At 35.8% G+C, this 15,535-nt stretch overlaps 1 protein-coding gene across 3 annotated transcripts in view; it reads right to left on the bottom strand.

Moving 5' to 3' along the window:
- Positions 1-15,535, bottom strand: part of LOC122631337 (furin-like protease 1, isoforms 1/1-X/2) — a 163,999-nt gene that overhangs the window by 68,062 nt on the left and 80,402 nt on the right. Inside the window, exon 2 of one of the 3 annotated variants that reach the window (XM_043816925.1) lies at positions 13,551-13,620. The exons of the other annotated variants lie outside the window; for them this stretch is intronic. Within the exon in view, the coding sequence (XP_043672860.1) occupies positions 13,551-13,583 (33 nt within the window). The 5' untranslated portion in view covers positions 13,584-13,620. The remainder of the gene's footprint in view (positions 1-13,550; positions 13,621-15,535) is intronic. 3 annotated transcript variants of the gene reach the window in all.

The raw sequence follows: 15,535 nt of genomic DNA, 5'->3' as shown, positions 1-15,535 counted from the left end.
TTCCTTTCGCGCATCTTACGAAAACAAATTTCGAGAAAGGGAGCTTTTCTGAAGACTGTCTCTTCCTCTTTGGACCGCGTGTTTCTTCCCACTTTCTCGTAATCAAATTAGACATTTCACGAGAGCGAAGAACGATGCGAGTGTTTTGATACGTGCAGAAAGTGGAACGCTCTTCCAAGATCGTGCGGATTCAGACGAGCTTTTCATACTATTTCTTTTTCTTTCTTTTCTCTCTCTCCTCCTTATATCCCTTCACCTATCTCTCACAGTAGAATCCTAATCTAAATGAGTCGGCATTGCAACCACTTTTTTCCTGATTTTCTCTCTCGTTCTTTCTTTCTTTCTTTCTTTCTTTCTTTCTTTCATTCTTTCTGTCTGTCTGTCTGTCTGTCTCCGTCTTTCTGTACGTCTACATATCTCTCTTTCTCTCTTTCTCTTTCTCTCTTTCTTTTTCACCAACTCTTTTCCTCTCAGTACACGTATCTGCATCTCGACTTTAAAGCATTAATTTCTTGGAAGGTTGCCAGATGTAGCGAAGATCGGCCGGGATCGTTGCGGATCAGCGACTCGGAAAGAAATTTATAGCCCCGCGGAAGTTTATAACGGCGTTACATATCTCCCACCTACCCATCCACCCACTAGTTTCAATGATTATGTTGCTTCTGATCGTCTGATTTATGTCCTTATATCGCAAAATTCTTTCCTCGATTATACTGTATTTTCTTCGTCGTACGACATCAATTACCTATTAACTATTTATCAACGAGACAAAAATTGTCCCGACAAGAAGCTAACTGTTTTCTCTATCTATCAGTGATAATAATCGTAAAGAATATCGATCGGGATTATGATTAATGGCAGTAATATATATAGAAAAGTAAACATCATCATATCCTCTAGTTCTAAAGTATTTGATTAAGGAACAAGCTTGTATTGTACAGAATGCAAACATAAGATCGATCGGTGATTATATGATAAACTTTTAATGAATATGTTTAAATGGAACTGTTTCTATTATTAATCAAACAACTTATTGTACGTTCTCATAAGAATATTCGAACAAAAGTTAAAACGATAAAAGCACGAAGAAACGGAATCTCATAAAAGAAAAAAATTTCATTAGCCAAACTAGAACATAGCGGACTGTTGGGTCGATTCTGTTGCAATTTTCAAAGCGTAGAAACGACGATGAGGAAACATACGCGTCGAGGGTCCTAGTGGTCCCGCTGAGAGAAGGGAGCCTTAGTATCTTCCCTCTTCGCAACGGTGAGCGGTCTAATTTGAGAGCAAACCTAATATCTTCCACTAAGTTAACCATATTTCACCAGGCTCGCTGGTCTCGGCCGTGATCGTAACGCAAAATGTCAGCCTTTCGAAAGACGAAGGGGAATGAACGTCGAGGAAGGAACGGTATGTTTACGAAGAAAGTATAGAGGGGTGAGTTGCTAGTTGAAGGCTAGATTTGCCTCAGGACGACGGTCTTTCAACCCCCAACGAACCGATAGAAGAGAACGAGTCACGAGGCCTATTGTCCTGTTGAATTCAACGGAACCTTTAATATTCCTGCCGTTTATTCTATTCTTGTCCATGGGAAATACCTAATTTAAATATGGTCATAAATACGGAGTAGAACGTTCTGTTTAATAATAATTATCGTCCTTGTTGAAAATAAAAAGAAACGAAAGAGAGAGAGAGAGAGAGAGAAAGAGAGAAAGAGAGAGAGAGAGAGAGAGAGAGAGAGAGAAGGAAACAGAGAACATTTTTACGAACGAGCTTAATTAATTAATGATGTAATTATATATTGTTGATTGGTACGATATCGGAATTGTTATTTATGTAAAATCGATATTTCATAACCAAATTCTCATGGAATTTGTATGCGTTTTTTTTAAATTTTGTTGACGTGGAAATTGTACATAACTGTTAATCGTCTGGGGAAAAATATTTTCCGACGTTTTTTCTCTGGTTAAATTGCGTTAGCTGTCTGTTCTGTATCTTTGAAACCAGATGAATACTCGATTATTTATTGCTCAGTCAACACGTCAAATAACATGAAAATGGTCTATTCAATGATTTTCCAAAGTGATTTAAGATTAATTAAGTGGTCGTAAAGGACATAAAGATTCGCAATTATCAAGAATAATACATCGTCGTACGTCGACAGATTTATAGTTGACAACGTTCATTAAAACTAGTTTTACGAATGAAAGAGAAAGATAGAGAATACGTTAATTTCTAAGATCATCGTAGTTTCAAATAGTTTCCACTTTACGGCAGTTTAAAACTCGGTCCTTTAAGAGAGTTTCTCATTTTATTAAGTACCTCTTTGTCAGGTTATAATAGTATTTTCTATGAAGTTACCGGCATTTCAGTGGATTAACAAATATTCGATCAATGATTTTCAACGTCGAGCATCGAATACATAAATACTATGGATTTTACTCACATTTAACTTCTCTTTAACGTTACTTTAAAAAATTTTCAAAGATCGATTTATTATCATTATTATTATTATTATTATTATTACTATTATTATATAAATTGCATGCTTTTCAAGAACTAAATTGTCCGAAAATTTTTCAATAGAATCAGAATCATCAATTAATAATCTCCAAAACAGAAATGAATTTCATTAGGATGTAGGAGCGTGTTCAGAGAATAATTAATAGGCGAGAAATGGGATCGTTAAAATGGAGGGGAAAATGGGAAGAAGGGAGAAAGGGATCGAAACGAACGGTACCTACGAGACTTTGCAGCCGCTACGGAAACGATATTTTATGTAAGTCTATGCTTGTCGTCGACCATATACCAGCTCGCTTCGAATGTAATCTGGGCCAATGCGAGAGAAAGATTTTTGGAGTGCCTTTTCTCTCTCTCTCTCTTTCTCTCTCTCTCTCTCTCTCTCTCTTTCTCTCTCTCTCTCTCTCTCTCTCTCTCTTTCTCTCTCTCTCTCTCTCTCTCTCTCAAATTTTTCAACAAGAAGATTATGTATGTTGGAAGCTTACGCACAGAACGATCTCGGTCCTAAAATATGTAAATCTGATCCGCGTTAAAACCATTTTAAAATCATGCGACTTAGCTAGTGTAAAATCACTTCTCTATGTACACGTATTAATCAATTCGAAAGTATTTTTATTTAGAAAAACCTTCGAAAATTATTAAATAATCCTATCGTAAAACAAATAAAAATGAAAACGAGAAATATTCAAATACATAGTAGATCGTATAACTCGCGTTGACCATAAAGTCAGAAGAATACCATTTAGGGAGAGAATTTTTGTCCGTTGCTGTTAAATCTACGAAAGACGAAGGTTCTTTTAAGCATAAAGCTTTATCAAGCCGAGCATCCTTTCCTTTGATGTACCAATTAATTACTTACTACTATGGTACAGTATGTGCACGCGCATACAACTAACGGAGACATGCCGGGCCTCTTTCATCCTCCTCTACTTCCTCCTTCACTTCATCGTCATTAAAACTTATCGGAATTACAGCGTACAAACTTTCCACGCTTGTCTGCTCGTCCTTCTTGCTTGCTAGTTCCATGTTACCGCTTCTTGATGTGCCTCGCGACTAATACAACTAACAAATGCTATAACAATAAGTGGTAGAGACGTAGGAAAAGTCAGACGGCAGCACTAGGCGGGCACTATATAGATAAGATTGATTCTTTGAACTCCGCAGTTACTAAGGGTTTGCCTTCTAATAAATTCTAATTATACCGCTTGGAAAGTTCGTCGCTGTGCTTTCGAGTAATTATATAGGGTTTTACCTCAATTTGTGACTATTGTCGCACGGTATAGCGAGATAGAGACCGTAATTATTGTGTAAACGGTTGCTAAAATATCGTCCACAATTTTAGGTATAACCCACGTTTAAGATGATTACGTAAAATCTGTTGGTAATATCAAAGGTAGAGAATGAAGATTTCAATTATTTTAACAAATTCGCTCCTTTCGAGTTTACCGTTTCGTAACTTTATTACAAACTAAAATTATCAATTCGATTATTAAAATAATTATCAATTATTCAAATAATAAATATCAATTAATTAACACGATCCATCAAAACAAGTGCGAAATGATGTAAAGGTATTAAAGAGAGGTCTAATTAAGATAATGAAACTAGCTGTAAACATCACTAAGATAGTGAGTACGTGCAGCCTAAGAAATTATTAGCACACTTGTGCACATTCCTGGTAACGTGCCTTTTGTAAATAAGCTATGTTTGCACAGATGCTCTTCTTATACACGTGAGAGCGCGCGAATGACGTTTTCTCAACCGCTAAATACACACGAAAGGATCGCACAAAATTGGAGTGACTTTCAAGCTTAATGTAAGAGCTACTTTTGTCCGTTTCGTATCGGTTAGTTGGTTTCTTTTAGGAAATTATCAACGAAGCCATTTAGATATTCCATCGTTAATTCTTTATATCATCGTTCGAAAATAAAAATAAACAAAAAAATGTATACGAAAAAGACTTCCGCGAAGTTCAACAAAAAAGAAAAAACAAAAAAACAAGATCAAAGAAAGATATTTAACAACAATAGCAAATAATGTACTTGTCTAATATTCCCTTTCTATTATTCACGATCGATCGTCCAATACTGTTAAATTCTTCACTATTGTTTTAAACTTCTTGCTTATAGAATATTTCCAGGACAATGAAAAAATGCTAATTATTGTATCATAACTTATATAATTACTTCTAAAACGATTCATGTAGACTTTTCTACATATATTACATAATAACATATATTATACTTCTTATTCTATCTAGCATACACATCTACTGTATATTTCATAGCAAGAGTCTGATCAGGATGGACATTTTCGTATGCAGTGGCAGCCACCAAGCCTACCTACATTCTCGTTATACGCCCTTGTAGAATTCGTCTCCCAGCTGTCGTAGAGAACTGACGGGAAATCAGGTTTGAACTCGTGTCAGTCTCCTTACCGCAGACGGAAGATAACTTTTGCCGAGGAGCCGTACGAATGTCGTCTACGAGCCGAAATGGATATGCGTTTCACGTAGGGAGGACACACTCGACATTCGGTCCTTGGAACCTTCTTCCCCTTCCCTCGCTGCACCTACCCTCTACTGTACTCTCATCTCTCTCTTCTCTTTACCGCCAACTTTCCGAGGCATATCCAGCAAACTTCCGTTATTCTGTGTAGCGTGGTTTCGCCCTTTACCACGACTCGGTGTACGTATCTACATCCGATGAAGGTTTCGTAACGAGATACCTCCCTATGCGATAATGTCTTCTCACTATTTCCGGGTACTTTATGCGCCGTAAAATGTTGCCAAGATAACCTGTTAGAGAGAAAGGGAAGGAGAGAGAGAGAGAGAGAGAGAGAGAGAGAGAGAGAGAGAGAGAGAGAGAGAGAGAGAGAGAGAGAAAGTTCGCACACGTACAAAATCTTCATTGGTTTGTTGATAAGTCACGATTCTAGAGTTCATCGTAATTGGCTAGATTGAAACTGGAAAATTTGCTGACGAGTTTGCAACGTTAGATTAATAAAAGAGAAACATACTGCAATAGAATAATCGAATGTACGAAAGTTAGGAATTGCTTTTGATATAAATTCATTGAATTGATATAAATTCACGTACGTCTACGTAGTAACATTTTTAACGAGGTCGTTCTAATCTCGAAATCGTTCGAAATTTTTCGAACATAACCGAATCCGAATCGTCGATCGATCGTATAATACGTTTCTCTTGGCCAAGGGCCACCGTATATGTTTTGTAGTCACTGTTGAGAATGAATTTCGATTGTTGTACGCTCCCTTATATATTTATCGTGACAATGTACGAATATATGGCCATTAATGGATTGAGCCAAGAGTATTGCGTATGTGCTTTTCTCGAGAGGATATTTCGTCGTTGCCGAGAGTGAAATAAAAAGAAAAAAAAAAAAAGAAAGGAACAGGAGAAGAGAGTATAAGGGTAGAAGAGTGAAAAGACCAGAGGACAACGAGAGAAAAGATAACACGCGTTTTCTAGAGGAATTATTGGGTAGTAAAGCTGTAATGTCGGACGATAGATCCTGATACGGTTTTTCGGAGGACGGGCAGGACGAAGAGAAAGGAGAGGGGGAGAATACGTTATGGCAAAATTATTTTCCTTCGAAACGCTACTTCCGTCGTTGTTACGGCCTACGACGATGGCATACGATTGCCAAGAGTTCCATTGCTTCGATATTATTCTCGCAAGAATGATAACATGCTTCTGATTCCTACGTACAGCAATCAAAACGAACGATTTACAAAAAAAAAAAAAAAAGAGAAATTGCCAAAATTACAATTTCAAAAGTAACTAAAAGAGAAACGGAAAATTTAATTTCACCATTTTACTTGTTTGTTTTATAACTGTACATTTGATTCTTGATTAATTGCCACTTTATCATTATAACAAACTTTTTATTTTTTATAGCGGCACTTTTTTAATAAATTGATTCAATATTTGACGAGATATGGCAGCGATAAGATTTAAAATTTTCCATACGCTCGGAAAAGTCAAACTCTCGAAATTATTACACTTTCCTTTCTACGAAAAAGTTTCCTCTAGCGGTTTTTTCCTTGGACTATCTCGATTTCAATGATCTGATCTTTAAATAAGTTACAAGTGTAAATTTAATTGCGCGAGTACGTAATACGAGTACGTCGTGAGAAAAAGAAAAAAAAAAATGTCAGTACGGTTGGCGCATAAATTTTATGGAAAGATTTGCATCGCTAAAGAAGCAGAATACCGGCCCTCTCTCGTCTCTTGTCTCACGAAACCCTTGCATTTGACAAAAAACATAATGAACGAGAACGCGAGTAATTACGGACCGTGGTGTCCCGCAGAGAAAGCTACGAAGAATGTGCAAATGTTGAACTGAAATCGTTAAAAGGTAGACAGCTATTGCGCGCGCGTGCTCGCGCGCATCTCCAACGAATGACCATTGTGAGAATGGCTCGTACGAGAAGAGCAAGAAAGGAGGATGTGCTCTGCGAATTAAACAATGATACAAATCAACGTTTAGATCATTTTTCGTTGTAGTTACTTATGCTAATGTTCGTTCAAACTTTGACGATCATTTTCAAATACACCCGAGTTTAAATCTCCATTAAATCATATTCATTAAGATAACGAGATGTCTCACACAAACACAACTACACGTTTTAACAATTAATCGTTCTCCATTAGTCCTAATTACAAAATATTGTAGAAAACGGGCAAACTTTCTATCCTTAAAAGGCAATATTCTTACGTGTTAAGAGATTAACGTTTCCATGATATTCGCATAAATTACGATCGCCATTGGAAGATATCGAAACTCGAAAATATACGAGATAAGAACGATGACGTCGCGGAGTACCGTAAGACACAAGAAAAGATTTAAAGAATCGTTCTAAGAAAAATCGTTCGTACTTGGTTCACAGATATAGTGGTATCCAAACAGAAGCCGGTAAAGCTCGGTATCGTTTCTCAACGCTTAAATCCAATCGTATCGGTAAGAACATTTATCATTCGGTGGTCTAACTCGAATAGTTTCTACGACCGATTCCAAGTGTGGTTTGAATGAATGAATGAATGAATGAATGAATGAATGAATGAATGGAGATAGAAAGAGATAGACAATCTCTGGTGCTTTTTCAATGGCTGATAAAGATTGGGAAATGCAATTACGCGTTAACACGCACGTATCCATGGATTATATGTAGTAGATATACACACGTATACGCACGTAGAAACATATATGGATGCGCATGCGCGATACATTATTTCTCCTTCTGTTCTTCTGTTCTCGTCTCGCCCTTCTCTTCTTCTTCTTCTTCTTCTCTATTCCTCCGGTTGGCTCACATAATCATTACATGTCGGCAAAAAGGGAGCACGGCAATGCCTTCGGGTGTGCCCTACCTCGACGTTCTAGTCGTAGTCGTTGGTGCCGGCGGAAAAGCGTATTACGGGTTTCATAAATTGTAGGGCAAGCTCCCGAGAGTAATCTTAAATAACGAGGATGAAAACGGCCTTTAGCCGAAGTCAGGACTCTCGCGACGCTCCTTTCGCGCTACTATTCCGTGTTATTACGTACTCTTCCTCTCTTCCTCTCTCTCTCTCTCTCTCTCTCTCTCTCTCTCTCTCTCTCTATCTATCTATCTATTTATCTATCTATCTCTTTCTATTTCTTGCCTTTTCTTACCACCATCTCTTTCTGTACCGTTGAAAGCGTCGCGAGGATAATGTTACGTTAAAATTAACGTCGTAGTCGTTCCAGTAATTGAGGCGTTATCTACAAGCGAAAATGCACTTCCTTAAAAAGGTCTCAGATTACAGAAAGTAAGTTAACGTGAAAAAGAGGAGAGTGTAATGTCGATGATGAGCCTAAATGCTCTCTTTGCCAAGACGATGATCGTGCTTTAATGGGTCACCCGATACATCGAGCACACGTGGCTTGGCACCATTCCGTAGGAAGTTGTTCGAGCTATATCGATTTGTATTCGATTAGGATGTTCTTTAGCTAAACTGTCAAGAAATATCTATCCTCGCTTGTCTCGAAGAATTTTCTTTTTTCCTTTTTCTCGTTTAGATCGAACAACTTGACTTTTTTGATGTCATCTTTCTCGATATATAAAGTTTACACGCGAAACACCCGGTACATGAAACATCGACGCACTGATCCACTGACCTATATATATAATTTCTCGAAAAACACGTGCTCGACGTCGTGAAGAGGTAACGAAAGCTACCGACCGTCTGCGATGTCCTCATATACGCTTTCCGATGACCTATTTAATATAGCGGAAAAGAACTGTACAATTTTCGTATACGCTTATAAACTGACCTACATAAACAACTGTTTAATTAACTCGTAATAAAGCAAATATTATTTCATCAATTATTCCACTAACAAGTTTTACCGTTCTGATTGTATCTACCAACTATATCCAAGTATTATCATAATTAATTTGAAAACAAAGCGATACCTTATTTATCGTAAATTTGGACCAAATATCAATTCACTTGACACAACTTACAATCGGCATTAATTCATTCCATTCCATTATCGAACGAAACTTTTTAGAGCTTGTTTCATACCAGTCGACGAAAAGAAGAAAAAGAAAGGGAGGAGGAATATTTTTAAGATCTTTGAAATTTTCGTCACGAAGATCGTTTTAACGTCGCCTCAACGATTTTCGAAGATCTTTCGTAGAAGACGTTCTCGAGTCAATCTTCAAGTCGAATTTATCGTAGAACAGAGCTCTCGGTACGATGTTAAAGTATCTTGAAATTTCCTTCTTGATACATGAGATTTAAATTCGACGAAACTCTTCTCTTTTGAGATCTCAAGAATCTCTTCGAACGACGCGCTTCGGGAAGCAAATTGAAATGATCGTAAGAAGGGCAATTTTCTCAAGTATTCTCGGTGAAAGCTCGTGACGAGGAGATTTTGCGGGTTACTGGGTAGGAAAAGAAATTGTCTGTTTCAAATTTAGAGAAGTAGACGAGGTAGATGATACAAGGTACGAGAGAACGATGAGTTTAATTCGTCTACGAGACTTGTTTCAGAGAAACGTACGCGGATGACGTTGCCTGTTATCGTCTGATGCGAGTATCGATCGAGAGGTAGAGAGAAAGAGAGAGAAATAGGATAGACAGAGAAGAAGGAAGGAGAGAGAGATGAGGGAGAGAGAGAGAGAGAGAGAGAGAGAGAGAGAGAGAGAAGAAACTAAGAAGAAAAAGACAGAATAACAGGGTAGTGAAAGAAAACCGGAGAGAAAAAGAAAAAAAGTAAGGATTTTTCTTCCCTTGTGCAGACGAAGCCATCCCTTATTTTGGAAGCTCGACATATGCGCTCGTACGCGGTCACGTATAGCGTGCTACTTTCTATCTCAACCCCAAAGAAATTTACTCAAAGTGTCCTTTCGTTGCAAAGGAAGAGACGAAGAATGTTCGACAAAGAATAAGAAACAATCGCACGATCTTAAATTCACTCGCTTGCGTTCTTTTCCTTAACTATTACATCGGTGAAACGAATGAGAAAGATTACAAAATTAATTAAAGAGTGGATTTATCCGGATTCTATAATATAATGATTAGACTGATTATTATTCTTTAACAATTTACTGTTGATTTTTATATATTAAATCGAAAAATTGAATAGTGAAAATCGAAAATAAATAACGTATCTTTGAAAGAAAAAGAAAATAGAAAATATAGCGAAGCATTTAAACGATCAATGGATTTCAAAGGTAGATCTTCAACTGACCAGTATCGGAAGGTTCGCCAGCTAAAATTAGTCCGAGCCAATTTCGAAACTTTGGATAGCTTTGACGGTGAAAGTTATTTGAACCGGCACTAGGCGTTGGCTCGTTCGAGTTGCTGCGAATATCGACCATAAGATGAAAGCGTGGGTTGAGTAGTTCTACGTCGGAAGGGAGACCTAGACCCTTCTTCCTGGTCCTTTCGACTTCCGACTTTCGTCTTCCTTCGAACGCATTTCTTTTTCACTTTCGTTTTTCAGATTCTTTCTAATCTGAGTAAATCTCTTTATTTTTACAATCTCTCTTTCTTTTTTCCTTTTCTTTTCTTTTTTTTTCGTACAAACGTACGATCCGAAGGACTATACAGAATCCTTTATTTTTTATATTAATATATGCCACTATATCGGAAAGATTAAATCTTTTATATATATATATATATAATATATATCATTAATAAACTTTATACGTTGCACGGAGAAAATGATTGTAATAAATTTGTATACTCTTTACATTTGATATTACTCTAATTATTTAATAAATAATTTTATTATCCTTGTGATTCTATTACACGATAAGATAGAAATAATTAACCGGATTCTTTTTCGACACGAAATATTCGTTTGACTGATAAACGACTTTACTACTAGTTAACACACGTCCGGCAAATGTCGACCTTTATCACTGTAGGATACATCACAACCCTATTCTGACGGATGTTGTAATAACATGGCATTAATAAAATATACATAATTTATTTGATAAAACATCGACGAAGATGTGTATAAAATGAAGAACACAATCCCCCGCTGACTTCGAACAACAGGAGGGATGTTTCATTAAAGCGAATCCAAACTCCGCGCGTATCTCATTCCTAATGCGTCTAAACTCCGTCGATATTTCACGCGCAATGAAACTCTGTAATACGAAGGGAAGGAGGTTACGGAACTGCATCCAAGGAATTCCATTAGAGTCAGGCTATAGATACGATAAACCCCTTTGATAGTTCTTTTGCTGAAGAAGTAATTCTCAGAAAAAGCGAGAAACCGAGGACGAATTTCAAAACGATTCAGGAAATTCTAACTTGAAGGAAAACTTTCAAAGAATTTGTCATCCCTTTTCACGACGAATGGAATCTTATTAATACGCGTGCGCGTGTATATGTATATGTGTGTGTACAAACAAAAAGATACAAGCAAAAAAGATATTTATTATGGTGAGATAACATAGAAGGAAAAGATAGATAAAAGATATACGCACACACAAATATAAAAGAAAAAAGGATAACATTTTCGCTTTCAATAATACAAATATTCTTTCTCTTTTTTTGAAAACAGTGTTATTATCGATAAAGAAGATCAAATCTTTGATATTTCATTTTTATATTTGCTTTTAATTCATTAAAGTTTGTGCTTTATTAATAATAATATAATTAAATTTTAACATATTTAATTAAAGCATATAAAGCACAGAATTCGATATATTTCACTGATAAGTAATTATCAAAGATGAAAAATGAAAGATGTAGAGAGAATAGGGAAGAGAAAAGAAAAAGAAAAAGAAAAAAGATTTTTAATCCAACATGGAAATACGATACATGGAACGTTTAGCAGGAGCAATGGAGCCGAGTAGTAAGCGATTTGTCGAACGGTCAGAAAGGAGGTGGAGCACAATGTCGTTACTATGAAACGAAGAGAACGATACTACGATGCATCCAAGGCAACTAATTTTACAACGAGGCTGTCTCGCGTTCTTAATTAACCGTAGTCGACGAGCCGCCATTTCGTGGATGCGTAACGTTGAAACTAATTATTTATTGCTCCGTGTGGCGCCGTCGTGAAAGAGAAAGAGAGAGAGAGAGACAAAAAGAGAGAAAGAGAAAGAGAGAGAGAGAGAGAGAGAGAGAGAGAGAGAAGCAACGGGTGAATGGTATTACGAGAAAGGGGCGGGCGGAAGGAACGAGTGGGTGGTTGGTCGCATCTCTCGGTTGGTTGCTCGCTCGCTGAAAACGGATGGATGCTCCATATCAAACAGCGAGATTATTAATTAACGCGAAATGTTGAGAAATAGACGTAGCACTTTCCATTCTCTATCAGGATATGCTGATATCGAACTATTTACGCACAATTTATCGCCACATGTGAACTATGGGGCTTCAAAGAGCCTCGATATAATTTTTTATTAATTAATTAATTTATTTATTATTGTTTTCTTTCTATCTTTGTTTCTTTATATATTTATTTATTTATTTATTTATTTATTTATTTATTTATTTTTTTGGTCTTATTCAACCGCGACAGAATTTATCGTAAAAGTTTAATTGAAATTCCTCGTTGCTTTTGTAAATTTTGCCGTTCTCTGTTGTTGATAAAGGGAATCTATATAATACTTTGATATAATATTCATTTATCCCGAGGGTCAATGATTTATTGATATCAATTTAACGTTTGTTATTTATTAATGACGATTTTATCGGAATCAGCGAGGGGCTCAGGTTATTTCATTTTTTTGATAGGCGTTCATATTTTAACAGTATTCTTACTTTTCTTTTCTCCCATATTTTTCTACCGCAATATCGAATTTAATTGGAATTCTTCGATTTTCTTACAAACGATATACCTTCGTAACTTTGAAAATGTCGAGAATATAGCCACGAACGCTTCGGAGAGCACAGACCGATCCGATACAAGCTGACCTCGGAGATTCTTCCTTGACGATAAATCACGACTCAAAAGAGAGCAAGAATAGCGGAATGATAAATAACGTACTTAGCTTCCCGATCCTGTGAAGGAGAACCCTCGGACGTTGGTCGAAGCGTAATAAGGGACGATCCTCTTTCGGAAATTAATATACCTACTTCAAAATGACGGCTCGTTATCAGTGACAAATTCATATAGTCTTATAATTCTTTTAATTCTTTGACTTATCGCCATTGAAAATATCTTTTTCGCGTTATTACAAATTATTTCTCAATCGTCGTTTCTTTTTTGACGAAGAAAATTACTTTTATCCAAGAAAACTATTTCTTGTTTCATTTATTCAATCCACCGAGAGAATTGATTTTCTTTTAAATCGAAAAACAAGAAAATATCGATGAATATGGATCGTGAATTAAAGGGGTTTTCGTATGAAGTAACGAACTAGTTGGATATACTCGCATTCTCCTTGTACGTTATGCATCCTCGTGAAAGGGAGAATGATGTACGTAGAGCTCTTTCAAGTGTGATAGAATCCTAGATTTCTATTCGTCCGGATAGATATCTCGAGAGTTTCTTCGTATAGTAGGAATATCATATTACCGTTCTATTTATTCGTGCACGCATTTGCACCATAAACAGGACTCGATATGTACCACTGGATACGACTCACCTAAAACAGAGAAATTCATTCCATTAATTCGCTACAATATTAATTATTTCCGTTAATTTGTCTATCCAAATTTAATCCGAATGACATACGACTCATTAAATGTAATAGACGAATTGTATAATATGATTAGGTTTATTCGTTAAAAATTTGTATTAATTCCACATTATAATAAAATAAAAAATCTCTGAAAAAGGCGATCTCATTGAATTTAATAATTAAACCAATATTTTCTATATGATCAATAATCGAAATTTATTCGTATTTATATGTGTTTCGTATCGGTAACCAAGATAGAATTTTCAAAAAGAAACTCTCGAATGTCATTCTTATTCGTGAAACAATTCTTTGAAAAAAAAGTGATTGTTACTACAATAATTATATTAATTATAATCTTTTGTAAAGAATTTTCTTACGTTGACAAACGACTAAATCACGATAGTCTCCTACGATCTTTTTCTAAGCAAAAGATTATTAGTTTCTTTTTTAATTGACAATTTCGTTAGAGAAACTTTTTAATCGAACTAATTATCTCGTTGTAAAAATCCGATTGTGGTCTAATATCACGTTGGGTCCACAAATTAATAACGCTGATTACGTTCGCTGAGATATCAGCATTCAATATGCGATACATGTTGCACGTCGTGACATATTGAAACTGGATTTACGATGTTGCTGTTCTCGATAACAGCTAGAAATGTATTCGCTAGGCGAATTACTATGCCAAACTAGACGCATCGTTCCACGGGAAAGTTGATTTTCGGTAGCACGTACGCGTCCTGTTGTCATTGATCCTTCCGTTACATTTTGTATTTTTTCTTCATTTTACAAAAAAAAAAGAAAGAAAAAAAAAAGAAAAAAGTAGATCATACATTTTTTCTGGAAAAGTTTATGATAATAAACTCATGGTCTTGCCTATTCGTTGTATCTTCGGATTATTTACATTACAAATTTTTCGTTCATTCACATATTTTTATATTCATCGACGTGATAAAGATATCGATTTTTCCAGCAGAATTTAGATAAATTATAAGAAAATTCGTGAACAACTCTTTCTCTATTTATTTCGAAAGATTTGAAAACTTATCTACGATTAAATCAAATTAATAAAGAAATCGTAATAATCAAAATACTGATGAAATTCGTTTGATATTAATGTCACATTATTTCTATTTTACGAATTTCGAATTTGGAATACGAGTGATATCAAAGTTACATTAAACCTGTCCAAGAGCCACGGAATAAATCAGGTGAAAGTAATCGTTAAACGAACTATTCTTGATGCAAAGATCAATGGCCGAACAAAATCAAGTTTCAAGGAATACTCGAGGGAATTGAGATGCTTTGTTTGTAACGTTCTATCATCCAGGCATCTTTGTCATTGTCGTTGTCGTTATTGTCGTATTTGCTTATCGATGAACTACTGTTAAATGAATGTATTTCACGAAACAATTTGAACACCCGTTAGAATCTGACTGCCCTCAATCGTGGATTTCAAGCACGTACTTTCGGTTCATTCGAGAGTTATCATTACTGCTTTCGTTTCTGAACAGTCTCTTCGATACGACGTACATACCTTTTGGCATGTTCTCGATGACAGAAACGATCTTCTCTAGGTTCTAGTTATGATCGATTGAAAAAGTTTCAAGTCAAGGGGTGACGAAACCGGTGATGAATTTTCATGAGTAATCGAAAATGTTCTACCAATCGTTGTGTTATTATTATTATTTCTGCAAAGTATTTATGTAAATTATCGTATCATCGTTATATGTATTATAAAGAATGAATCTTGATTATTCATAAGATTTTTAAATAGCTTCATCTTGCTTTTATATTTTAAAAACGTTTAATTTAGGAAATTAAAGGAGTTAGACGTAAAATATGTTTTAAGATCTTCTCGTTCATTACTTTAATTACT

This window comes from Vespula pensylvanica, chromosome 8, assembly GCF_014466175.1.
Source record: "Vespula pensylvanica isolate Volc-1 chromosome 8, ASM1446617v1, whole genome shotgun sequence".
In the NCBI taxonomy this organism is placed as follows: Eukaryota; Metazoa; Arthropoda; class Insecta; order Hymenoptera; family Vespidae; genus Vespula; species Vespula pensylvanica.
The sequence above is the reverse complement of the archived record's forward strand: the minus strand, read 5'-3'. Positions and strand labels throughout refer to the sequence as shown.